This window comes from Anser brachyrhynchus, assembly GCF_964034855.1.
Source record: "Anser brachyrhynchus genome assembly, chromosome: 16".
NCBI classification, from domain to species: Eukaryota; Metazoa; Chordata; class Aves; order Anseriformes; family Anatidae; genus Anser; species Anser brachyrhynchus.
The window spans coordinates 16,434,355-16,446,559 of record NC_137734.1 but is presented as its reverse complement, the minus strand read 5'-3'; the positions used below and the strand labels follow the sequence as shown (position 1 = coordinate 16,446,559).

Sequence of the window (12,205 nt, the reverse complement as noted above, 5' to 3'; positions counted from 1 at the left end):
AACTTGTTTGCATCATCTCTGGCCGTGTTCCTCGTGGAGTAACTCACTTCACAACAATACTTTGTCTCAAACACATACACTTACACAAATGCTTTCAACATGTGATACCCAGACATCTACAAATAAGACATACAATTATTAACACTCCAGTTAGTATCCCTCCAGCAGCTGCAAATATTACCCAGATAACCCTGTCACAACTGTGAGTGGCCTGCTTACTCTTCTGCATCTTATACAGTCATTAGCAGGTCTGTCCTGGCTCCCAAAACTGGGATGCAGCGGTAACCTCGGATTTGCTCGATCTACTCCCAAGATCGCTAGCGGCCACCCTGTCGGTCAGCAAATCCCCCTTGACCACTCTGTCAGTCAGCAAATACCCCTTGACTGCTCTGTCGGTCAGCAAATACCCTTGACCGCTCTATCGGTCAGCCTGTAGGGTACCCTACTCCCATACAGGGACTATGCTGCACGCCGGACATCTCTGCATGAGCTGCCCTGGCCACACGTACAACTTACAGGCCCTTCCTGTACTGTAAAACGTACCGTTTGTCCACGGCTTCAGGAGGTCTTTGTCTGCTCCCATGGTGAGTGGCTGAGAGTGGAGGCTCCTCCGAGGAAAATACTCCTCCGAGGCTCCTCCGAGGAAAATGCGGCAACTTGCCATTGTTATATGCAGTAAAGAGTTACATATGCCTGAAGTTTCACAATGCACCTATACATATGCATAACCCGTCCCTGCTTCATGTTAAAATTAGTTCAAGAAGTCATTTCCATAAGCTCCTCCCATCTGCACTTGCGCCGTGTCTCCTGGTGGTGGTCGCGTGGGGATGAAGGTTGGTGACTCTTCCTCGTCACCGCTAGTTGACCTCTTGTCTTTGCACAGACTCAGTTGCTCCTTGGCTCTTGTCCATCCACAGGACCAGTTTCTGCCAGTTTCTTAAGATAGGCTCACACTCTTATCAAGAGACTGACCTTGGTAAGGGGCCCAGGGCTTCTTACTTTAATTAATTTGCACAATGCACCATAGTCAGCAAAGACACTGAGTAGCATCCACTAGTTTAAAAGTGTCAGCGCTCTACCTCTATTTGAAAGGATTCTCCTAACTCACTCTCTCACTTGTTTTCCCACATCTTCATACAGCCTCAATGAATATAACTTTGTTAGCAGCAACACATCCCAGTTATGTTTTTCTATGCCTGGTAAATGTATACAATAGGAAGTGCCTTTTTTTTACAGTCGGGGCAGTCTGAAGTTGTTTGCTTTGTGCTCTGGATACAATCGCTTAAAAGCATACTAACAAATTGTGTTAACCCAAACTTCGGTAGTGCTTTGGGAGAGTTTGTTAGTACAGCTGTGAAGCTATTTTCACTATTTCAGGATTTTTTATTTTTTTATTTTTTGAAGTGGAGCAAAGCCGCCGGTCAGTGTTGCTATACCCACACAACCTGGTCGTGGCGTTGGGTCACTTCCCAGCGCCGTGACCCTCTGCGGGTCGCTGGTGCCGGCTCCAGGCCGGGGCAGGGGACAGGGGTCACACCGAGGGGCCCTGCGGCGGGAGGAGCTGCGTGCCGCTTCCCGCCCGGCCTCCAGAAGGGCCGGCCTTCTGCTACACACACACACCCTGCCGTGTTGTTTTCGTTTTCTGTTGTTTTTTCCCCAAAGTATGTCGGGGGGGGGGCGCCTTCCTGAGTCCACCTCCCCGCCCTGCGATGCCGTCACCGCCGCAACGGCCCCGGGGCCGCGCACGCGCGTGGCCCGGCCCTGCCGCCGGAGAACTGCCGCGGATTGGCCGAGCGGCGCGCGCACGCGCGCGGGGCCGTGACTGGCGACGGGGCGGCGGCGGCGGCGGCTCGCGATGGTGGGTGAGGCCGCGGGGGGGGCGCGCTTAGGCCGGGTCGCGGCTGGGGGAGCCCGGGGGGCGTCCCGGGGCTGAGGGCTCAGTGCCGCGCGGTCCCGAGGCTGGGGCGGCTGGGGAAGGCGAATCGGCCTGCGTGAAGGCCGCCGGCTTCTTCGGTCTCGCGTCCCGCAGAACCCGGGGCGTGTTTTTTTTTGCTGTAGCGGGACCGGAGGCTGTTGCCCGGTGAAACGTGCGGCCGGGCAGCTGCCGTGTGTAACACCCCACGGCGTGCCTGGGAAGTCTTTGGAGGAGCAGGTGCTGACCTGAGCGGTGGATGGAAAACTGGCGTGGGCTGTTAAGACGCCTTTGTTAGGTGGGAGTAGAAGCTGGGGCCTCCTGGGCAGAGCCGGGGGGCGAAGGCTGCCGCCGTACGGGCAGCTGAGCGTTTGTACGAGCTGGGTGCTCGCACGAAGGGGTTTTATTCTCCTTCCCCCCGGCGCATCTCTGCTTTCCCGTGTACAGGCTCTTGTAGTTTTTCGGCCCTTTATTAAGGTGAAGTTTTTGTTTGGGTCACAAGTTCAATATTTCCTTTTTTTTTTTTTTTTTTTTCCTGGGTAGTGCCTCTGTTGCTGTGGTGAGTGGAGCTGGCTCGCAGCGGTGCTGGGTGAGCCCCGAGGCTCCCGCTTGTCGGGCAGTAGGAGCATTTGGTCAGCATCGAGCTGCCAGAGCAGTTCACCCCTCAGTGAAATAGGTTATCTGCTGGTTGTTAGAAGAATTTCAACATGGGTACGGTTCTGTCGGGATGCTTGTTTGCATCCAGATAGGCACGTTAAGGCCTGATGAAGTATTTGATTAATTAGGACTTGGAATTCAACTAGGAAGAAGTCAGGAAATTATTTCAAACTGAGCAGCGTGCCGCTGTATATTGCTCAGCATTTGTGCACGCTGTAGGTTTTTTTCCTCTTTCATTGTCTTCCACTTGGAAACAGTCTGGCATTCAAAAATTACCAAGGGCTTTGGCAAAGTGATTAAACTCAAATGTTTCTCTCAAGTATGTGACAAAAAAACTTCTTTGTGAAGACAAATTCCAGTAGTACCATCGTTGTAGCAGGGGGTTGTGTTACTCTTAACTACCTATGCTAACAAACCCTGCAGAAAGTTTGCCAACAGCTCCGAAGCAGAAGCTGTCTTGTGATAGGGTAAGTCACCTCTGGTTTGACGGAGGGTAGAGGTGGAGAGAGGGTTCCTTGCAGTGCCTAACAAATGTGGCATCTTGGCCAAGTGTCCTGTGTGGATCTCACCTTTCCCCTGAGCTTAGATGAGCTCCCCTTTTCTTCTGATCTGAATTGCTTCTTGCAGGATCTGAAAGATGCTGCATGCCTCTGTTTCCTTTAGTGGGAATCAGATATAATAAATGCCTTTTGAAGGGGATTCACCCAGTTGTGAAATGCTCCAGTGGTCAGATCTTAGGGCTGTGCTGGAGAGCCCACAGACAGGTTTGGGTTGATGGCTTGTGGCAGTGAAAGATGTGCAGAAGGGGCTGAAAGCTCTCCTGAAGTTGATGGTGATTTTTATAGAGAAGGCAATGGAATTAATGCCTTGCCCTTCATTTTTTTTTTGTTTATTAAGTTGGTTTTCCAAAGCAGTAAATCGGTGGTTTTAATCTTGTAGCTATACCAGCACGAATCATAATTACAAATGCATAGCATGGTTCTTTTTCCTTTCACTTTTCTGATTTTTAATTGCTCTTAGCATTCATATGGTAAAAGGGAAGGTAGTCTTTTACTTAGGATATGTATTTTTCTGATCTGTTCATACATTCCACGTGTGTTTTCATACATGGTTTTTGCTTGGCACCTAAACTGTCGCAGACTGACTGAGCCGACTTCCAGCTGCGAGCCTACAGTAAGGAACTGATGCCTGAGGTTGTGGGAGGGTTGGGGAGGAGGAGGGAGAGAAAGATCAGAAGGGAGTCCAAGTTTATAAACACACGAACATAATCACAAATGAGTGAAGGCAGATGGAAGGCAACTGCCATGCAGAAAAGGTAGTACCAAAGCACACCTTGCTTTGTAAAGAGGTGTAGGTAGTGTCTGTTTGAATTATCTTCGTGCAGTTTTACTTTCAGACTCGTTATTACAAAGCATTAGTTGAAGCCAAAGAGAAGCTGTGATCTTTTGATTTGTGCTTTGTTTTTGCAGGCTGAGGTGGAAGAAACACTGAAGCGAATTCAGAGCCAAAAAGGAGTGCAAGGAATCATCGTTGTTAATTCTGAAGGTATTGTGTCAGTCTGCTTTCAGAGGTTGTAACTTATTCTGAGCGTGTAGTTTAAGGACCGCTGGTTGTACTACTTGCAGTTAAAGTCTCTCCTTAGCAAACACTTACTGTAGTCGAAGTAGATAAATAATTGGCTACAAGAGAAAATGAATTTCCTTTTCTGGTTTTCTGCAAGCTCACTTTATTGTTTTAGGAAATCAACGAAGCTGAAATCACAAAAGCTTGTACGTGCCATGCCAGTGTTTGGAACTGGTCTGTCAGAGCCTCACCTTTTTGAGATGCTTTTATGGGCAGCACTGCAAGTTCTCATGACATCTGAAATGTTGCTGCTGTCCATGTCCAGAGTGCCTTGGCAGACATGAGGAGCACAGCTGCTGTCTCCTGCTGATGGCCTCATGGGATTCATAAGCTAGTTGCCTCTCTTTGGAGCCACTGAAGGGTCCAACGCAGCAGACTTGTTTAGAGCACTCCAAATATACTGTGGGCAGCCCAGCTTGTTAAAATTGTGTGATTATCAATTTAAAATGAGTGTTTCTTAGAAGTAGTCCTTAGAAAAAATGACAAGTAGCAGCTATATGTGAATATACTGAAGATTGGATCAGTGCATACTTAGCCCTTGGTTATGCAGTTTGTGTTCCTGCTTGCTGCTTTTTCATGATTGTTAATAATGGTTTGTGCTCTCCAGGCTGAAGTATGCTTACTTGAACGTACACCTGCTGTGGTTTTTCTGCCATGATAGTATTTGGTAGTAGGCTATTGCATCAACCTTCTGATATGTGAGCTGAATTTTGGCTGGCTTTTTATGAGGAAATGCATCTGATGGGTGGCAGCAGTATAAAGGAGGGAAGGCTCTGGCCAAACAGCGTGCATTGTGTCTGCATTCTTGGCTGGTGCACAGGAGTTGAACCTTGCAGGACTGCATGAGCTGTTACGGCTGTGCCTAAAAGCTTCAGCTTTGTATCTGTGGGATGCAGCTACTGACGGCCTCTAGAATCAACACCGATCCCAGCCTAGCTTACGTGACTGTTGTTTAGCTGTGATATTCAGGAATCTGTCTGAAAAGATGAGCTGTCCCCCATCAGGAAACAAACCTGAAATGTTGATATTTCCACTCTCCCCCTAAAATACTTGGGTTTGTTTTTATTTATTTCTAATTTTACACCTCAGGTGAATAACTGAAAAAGCAAAAGTAAATCACTGATACGACTAGAGGTAAACCGTACTTTTCACAGCCGTGGTTACAGAATGTAGCCTCTGCACATCTTATTTCTGTTCACATTCTTCTTTTAAGCCTTAAAAAGAACACTCTTAATCCCGTTCCCTTGTTACAGCTATAACACTTGCATAGGTTCAATGGCCACAACAATTGGACGTGGTGATACCCAAAGGAAAGGTAGTTCTGGAGTTTTGTTACTGACCCTTGCTGTCCCTGTGGTGGCTTCTTGCAGGTATTCCTATCAAAAGTACTATGGACAACTCCACAACGATCCAATATGCGGGCCTAATGCACAGTTTCATCATGAAGGCAAGGAGCACTGTGCGAGACATTGATCCCCAAAATGACCTCACATTCCTGCGGATCCGCTCCAAGAAAAATGAAATCATGGTTGCACCAGGTAAGAGGGAGTGGGGTGAACTCAGGCATCAGAGAATCCAGCAGAATGCTTTTCTTGTGAGATTTGCCATAGTTGGGTATTGCTTGTTTTGTGGTGTAGAGACTGAGCCTGAGAAATGAGTTCTGCATGCTGCTGTTCTCTATAATATATAGTCTATTCTGTTCCAAAGAGTTTGTCATTGTTTACTTTCTTCAGTTGAAGACTCTTGTCATTGACCTTATGTTTGCTGTTTAATATTTTGATGTGGGAAATCAGTTTTCATTTCATTTCCATAACAGTAGAAAGGATTAAATAGCATTTGGGGGCATGCAAAAGAGCTTGCAGCTTCTCATGCTTTGTGTTTTTCAGTATGAAACCACAAGAACCAGAAAGGAATATGTTTTGAGAGCAATTTCAGTTCAGCGGTTGACTAAGTGATAAAACAAACCAGCCTAATAGATATTCTGGTCAAGAATTCTGAATTAGAATTGTTCATTTGGAAGGAACCTACAAAGATCTTTGAGTCCAACTGCCTGACTTCTTTAGGGCTATCCAAAAGCTAAAGCAAGTTATTGAGGGCATTATCCAAATGCCTCTTGAACACTGACAGGCACTGGGCATCAACCACCTTGCTAGAAAGCCTCTTCCAACCTTTGGCCACCCTCACAGTCCAGAATATTTTCCCGATGCCCGGTCTGACCCTCCCCTGGCACAGCTTTGTGCCCTTCCCACACATCCTGCCATCGGTCCCCAGGGGGCAGAGACCGGCACCTCCTCGGGAAGCCACAGAGAGCAGCGAGGTCGCCTCTTGGCCTCCTTTCCTCCAGACTGGACCACCCAGGTGCCCTCAGCCTCTCCTCACAGGACAGGCCTTCCAGCCTCTTTTCCAGGTTTGTTGCCCTCCTCTCTCAAGGACCTTAACATCTGTTTCATACTGTGGGGCCCAGAACTGCACACAGTATTCCAGGCGAGGCCCCACCAACAGAAAACAGAGGGACAATCGCCTCATTTGACCGGCTGGCTGGGCTGTGTTTAATGCACCCCAAAATGCATATTTTTTTTCCCCCCTTGGCTGCCAGGGCTCGCTGCTGGCTCGTGCTGAGCTGCTGTCCCCAGCACCCCCAGGCCCCATCCAGCTGAGCTGCTCTCCAGCCACGCGTCTCGCAGGCTGTGCCCGTGTCCGGCACTGCTCCGTCCCAGGGGCAGCACCCGGCCTTTCCCTTTGTTGACTGCCCCATGCTCCCATCTCTCCAGGTCCCCCTGCGAGGCCTCTGCAGGGAGTCAGCAGCACCTCCCAGTTCAGTGCCATCAGCAGACTCGCTGAGGATGCGTCCCACTCCTGCCGGCAGATCGCTGATAAAGATGTTGAACAGGCCTGGCCCTAGAAATGAGCCCTGGGGAACACCAGTTACACTGACAGGCTGTTGCTTTCTGGGTCTTCTCTCGTGCCCTTGTAGATGTGTATGATGTTGGCTACTTTCCAGTCAGCAGGGATCTCCTCAGGTTCCCACAGCCTTTGGTAAATTGTTGGAAGGGGTCCAGCTATGATGACAACTAATTCCTTCAGCATTGTGGGGTGAATCCTGTCAAGCCCCATGGACTCGAGTACTGAAACTGTAAGGGACCAGTTGTATCAGCTGGTAAGTCTAAGATGTATCATTACTATCAAAGACAGAGGCAAAAAAGGCATTAGATGCCTCTGCCTTTTCCATGATTCTTATTAGTTAGGTGACCATCATCATCAAGTATTAGTACAATGTTTTCCTTAGACTCCTCTTGCTGTTGATGTTCTTAAAAAAGCCTTTTTTGTTGTCTCGCTCCACGCTGTCCAGCATCAACTCAGGTTGAGCTTTGGCTTTTCTCATTTTTCTCCCTGTGGTTGTGAACTGCAGCTTTGTCATCTCCCTGTGAAGCCTAACTATGCTCCCAGTGATCATGTATTTTCTTTTTCTGCCCAACTTCCAAGAGGAGTTCCCTGTTCAGCCAAGTCTTCTGCCCCCCTTACTTGACTTGTGACACAATGGGATTGTGTGCTCCTGGGCTTTTAAAAGGTGGTTCTTAAAAAGTGACCAGCTCTCATGGACCCCTAAACCCACTGAAGCACATTCCTGGGGATGTTACTAACTAGCTCCTGGAGGAACTTCAAGTCTGCTCTCTTAAAGTCCAGGGTGGCAACTCTTACTTCATTACAGCAAAAATTTTGGATTCACCTAATTCATGAACACTATGGCAAAGACAGCCCACATACTGTCACAGTTCCCATAAGGCCTTCCCTGTTGTCCTTTCCCACTTGGCTCACACAGTACTTGTGGCAGGAAGTTATCTTTAACATGCTTTAGGAATGTCCCAGACTTGCTTGTTGCAGCAGTAATTCCCGGTTTGTGTGGGAAGTTAAAGTCTCCCATAAGGGCAGGGTCAACTGATCGCAAGATTTCCCCCTATTGCCTAGAGGGCTCATCCGTGCCTGGATGGACAGTCAGTAGTAGAAGCCCCTGATGACATCTGCTTTGCCATTCATCCCCTTAATCCTCAACCAGAGGTTCTCTGCCGCGTTATCCCCAGCAGCAAGGGCTGGGTCTCATCTCTCCTGTATGTATGGTGCAACACCCCTGCCCTGCCTGTCGCTCCCAAACAGCCGAGCACACCCCATCCCAGCACGCTGGCTGTGGGACGCATCCCGCCTCTTTGGCTTAAAAGAGGGAAGGTAGCATGGGACAGGTGTACTCCTGAGCCGTGGAGTATAGCCGCCTTCTCTTCAGGAGGTGCCCTCAGTATTTCATCAGATTATGAAACGGGAAGCAATGAAATGAGCGTGGCTCATTAATGTGGCAAGAATGCAGCTTTGTTCCTTTCATACTGCATCTGCTCTGTCATGGGATTGTGCTGATGGGGGGGCACAGAAGAGGACTGCAGCTCCAGCAGGCTGCTCCGTGGGGACTGGAGAAGGCAGAGCTTTAGAATGAGAGGCTGTGGGGTTTATGCTGGTGCAGCTTCCAATATGCAGCTTTCCATATGGAAGAAGAGAAGAGGGATAACCATTGCTCCAGAACAAATACATCTATAGCTGCTTCAGCCTAGCAGTCTGCCTGTGAGATATGGGAAATCATTGTCTTGCACCACCTATTTTAGCTAAATTATTTTATTTGCCAGTTACCATTATTTCTTAGGCACACGTTAAGTTACATTCAAATGGCTTGTGAGCATGAAGTTTCCGAAGTTGAGACTTCTCCATCCTAAGAGTTGAAATGAGTGCTCTGACATGTCAAACCTGTTCTGCTTATTGAGAATAAATGTCAGGACTCAGTAGTTCCAACAGCATATCGGTGGGATGTGTAAAAATGCTCAAAGTTACTTTTGCTAAATGCAGGAATGTTTTTCTTTGGCTGTGAACAAATATCAACAATGAAAGAATATTCTTTTTCTTTTCCGTTCCAGATAAGGACTACTTCCTGATTGTCATCCAGAATCCTACTGAATGATTACACTAACTTGGTCTGTTTTTTCCCCCCCTTTGCCCAACTTTTTTTTAATTTAATAGTAAAGAGTAGAGCATTAGTGTTAACTTGGCTGTGCCACTTCGGTAATATCTGGAAAGACAAAAGCAAATGTTTCCGTTGTTTACAAACAGAAAAAAGTGGCTTCTTTTGTTATCACAAGTCATTTTGAGAAGGAGTTGGTGAATTATAATCAGGTGACTTAAGCAGTAAAAAATGCAACAGATTCTTTTAATAGTTAAGAAGATAATATAAAAAAAATCTAATAATGTTCTAAAAAATTATTCTTTGTACATTTCCATGTTCCTGTCACAACTATTTGAGTTAAACTTTTACACTATTACTTTTGAATTACTGTAAATATGAAACTGGCCTATCCTCTTGTTCTCTCTGTTGGTTTTGCAAGTTACTTTGGAAAAGTAACTGGTCGTATTAAATTAAAAAGTGTCGTCAGTGATTTGTTTTTGTCTTTTTTCCATTTTCTTGTAAGAATTTTAATTGTCATGATTGACTTGAGATTTATTCTTCAAAAAGTAGAACCTTCATAGGACTATTTTTACCAATCTGTTGCTTTCTCTGAGCAGTGATTTATTTTAAGTACATGGGCTATGTACTTATAATTGCCTCAAATGTTGGAGCATTTTCCCGTCACTTCCTTTTTTGTCTCAGAACAGAGATGTGCTGTGACTGAGTGAGGCCATTAACGCTGCCTGCGGGAGTCCTGGGCTATCACATTTCAGTAGCTGATTCAATCTGGTATCTCGCTTTTGTAATTTTTTTGTTAATGGCTGTTAAGGACAAAAATGCTCATCTGGTTCCTCCAAAATAATAAAGGGGTTATTTTTTGTAGCCTTGAAAAAGTCTTGTATTTGCATGCAGAGCTCAAGGATTTGTGCAAAATGTGTACATTGAAGATGTATGCCACGTGTGACAGACGCAACTCCGCCTTGTACTGAAATTGTCTTAGTGATGTGCAGAACATCATAGCCCAGATTAAAAAATCATGCATATTGTATTGTGCTGCTTTTTCTTTTTCCTGTGTCCTCGAGTAGCTCAGTACGGGGAACTGCTTCAGCAGGGAGCAGTGCCCAGACAGCCCCCTCATTCCTGAGGCACCTTCATCCCATGGGAGCAGGAGGGGCTTTCAGCGAGCTCTTCTGCCTGCTTGGGCAGCAGCCTCCTCACACACGTGGCCGCAACCAGAAGTGATGGGATGGGAGGTTTTGTCAGCGTGAAAAGTAATTCCTCCTAAGGTGCACCTGAGCAAAGAGGGACAGCCTACACGTGTAAAACATGCTGTACAATTAGGGAGAGAACCTTAACTGAGTAACTGCAGTTTTATTAGGGAATGCTATTTCTTGAGCTGGTAAGGGATTGTTCCTGACTGATGTATCTGTGTTAGCAAAAGTGTGTATCCTGGGTTTACCCCTGCTTTCTGAAAATTGTGAACAGTACTTGGGAATGTGTGATAACTGTCCAATTGTACACAAAGGAACAAACTTGGAATTTATGGCTGATCTCAGCAGGTTGGGGAATATTCCAGGCGATTGGCTGCAGTGTGGTTTTGGAGACTAGTAAAAATGTTGGTGTTGACTTGGATGTTTTTCTGGATTTCAGATCACAAAGTATGGGGTGTGTATGTGGTGACTCAAACAGCTAAGGTAACCTGAGTGTTCTGCATTTTCCTGTGTGTTTTCAGACTTGGCCATTAATTTATAAACTGCTCCTATTTTTTTTAAGTTAGTGTTTATGACCATGACGTCCAGAAATGCTTTTTGGAAGAGAACCACGTTTTTAACTTATAATTATGTAAAGTGGTTAGTTCTGCAGCACCTGGTTATGGGCACTTGTCAGTATTTTGGGCACTTGTCAGTATTTTGGGCATCTCAGCTGTCATCATGGTGATTCAGTGTCGGCTGTTGCTCTGTTCATGAACTGTTTCTCCCATCAGCAGATGTCTGACCACACTAAATTGGTGTAGCCCTGCAATCACATTTTATGCCAAGAAGTGACTAATGTAAATAACCATCTCCTAGTCCTAGAAATCTGACAGATAACTCACATAGCACGTATTTACTGGCACTTCTATTACTGAATCATGGTTTGAGCCATATCATCAAATCGGTGAATAGGGTCTGAAATCACACTCCGCATTTGGAGTAGTTCCTGATATACAGCAGCTTGTGTAAAGCATGTTATCTGCTATGATTTAGTTGAATGTTGTCTCCAAAAAATGATCTCCACCAAGCTGAAATCTTGGGATAATAATTGAATAGTGAAGCAGTGCAGAAGAAGAATGTGACTTCAGTTGTCTCCTTTATCTTCTGTTGTTCATAGCCAGAGAAATGTTTCCCTGGAGGTAGTGACCTGCTGATGTGCTTTGACTTCCCCTAGCAGGTGGCAATGTTGCTCTTTTCAAAACGGGAGAATTTCTGCAATGTCCTGCATTCTTTTGGACACTTCCTTAAGGGTAACTATCCTCCTAATGGTTCCATATCACATCTGAGTTAAGGATAGAGTGTTGGGTTTTTGCCCCCCCCCCTTTTTTTTTTTAACAATCTGTAATAAATAACCCTATTACAAAACAAAGATGCGCACTTTCTGCATTGTATTGAGATAATAAACTTCCGGTGAAATTAGGGAGTTCCTGCCATATGCTGATTTTTTTTTTTTCTCTCCAAGGACTGGTAGCAATCTGACTAAAATACACTCAGGGACTTGAGTAAAAAGTCTTGAAGCTCGTTTTGGACTCTCTGGAGGTGTGTCATATCCAACTGGTGAGGGCAGGGCCTTGCTAATGCCCTGCTAGTGCCACCTAGCATTCCAAGTTCACTCATTCTATTTCATTTTTTTAAATGAGAGGTTGTGGATCAAGCTGAACAGCAACTACCCCCATTTAGATAGTTATTATGGAGAAAAAGTGTCTTACTTGGATCAGGAGCATCAAAGGCAAAACAGTCTGGCTGGAAGCAGTTCCTCTGCATGCAAGTTAGAGGTGGACT

The 12,205-nt window shown here is 46.1% G+C and overlaps 1 protein-coding gene across 3 annotated transcripts; it reads left to right on the top strand.

The window, feature by feature from the left end:
* Positions 1-1,188: 1,188 nt before the first annotated feature.
* DYNLRB1 (dynein light chain roadblock-type 1) lies at positions 1,189-10,218 on the top strand. 3 transcript variants are annotated; one of them, XM_080557716.1, is made up of 5 exons: positions 1,189-1,661; positions 3,709-3,742; positions 4,039-4,114; positions 5,563-5,730; positions 9,145-10,218. In XM_080557716.1, exons 1-5 carry the CDS (start codon positions 1,204-1,206, stop codon positions 9,186-9,188), a joined length of 780 nt encoding a protein of 259 aa, XP_080413842.1. In that variant the 5' UTR covers positions 1,189-1,203; the 3' UTR covers positions 9,189-10,218. The 3 variants fall into 3 exon arrangements, with proteins under 3 accessions (XP_080413842.1, XP_080413844.1, XP_080413843.1); XM_080557718.1 differs by lacking the exons at positions 1,189-1,661; positions 3,709-3,742 and adding an exon at positions 1,775-1,858; XM_080557717.1 differs by lacking the exons at positions 1,189-1,661; positions 3,709-3,742 and adding an exon at positions 2,777-3,036.
* Positions 10,219-12,205: the final 1,987 nt, after the last annotated feature.

What these genes read in the sequence shown, in the direction of transcription:
- DYNLRB1 (XM_080557716.1), top strand. Translation starts at nt 1,204, where the DNA reads ATGTATACAATAGGAAGTGCCTTTTTTTTACAGTCGGGGCAGTCTGAA. An exon ending in TCTGTTGTTTTTTCCCCAAA is followed by an intron (nt 1,662 to 3,708) that starts GTATGTCGGGGG and finishes AAACTGTCGCAG; the next exon opens with ACTGACTGAGCCGACTTCCA. An exon ending in CATCGTTGTTAATTCTGAAG is followed by an intron (nt 4,115 to 5,562) that starts GTATTGTGTCAG and finishes GGCTTCTTGCAG; the next exon opens with GTATTCCTATCAAAAGTACT.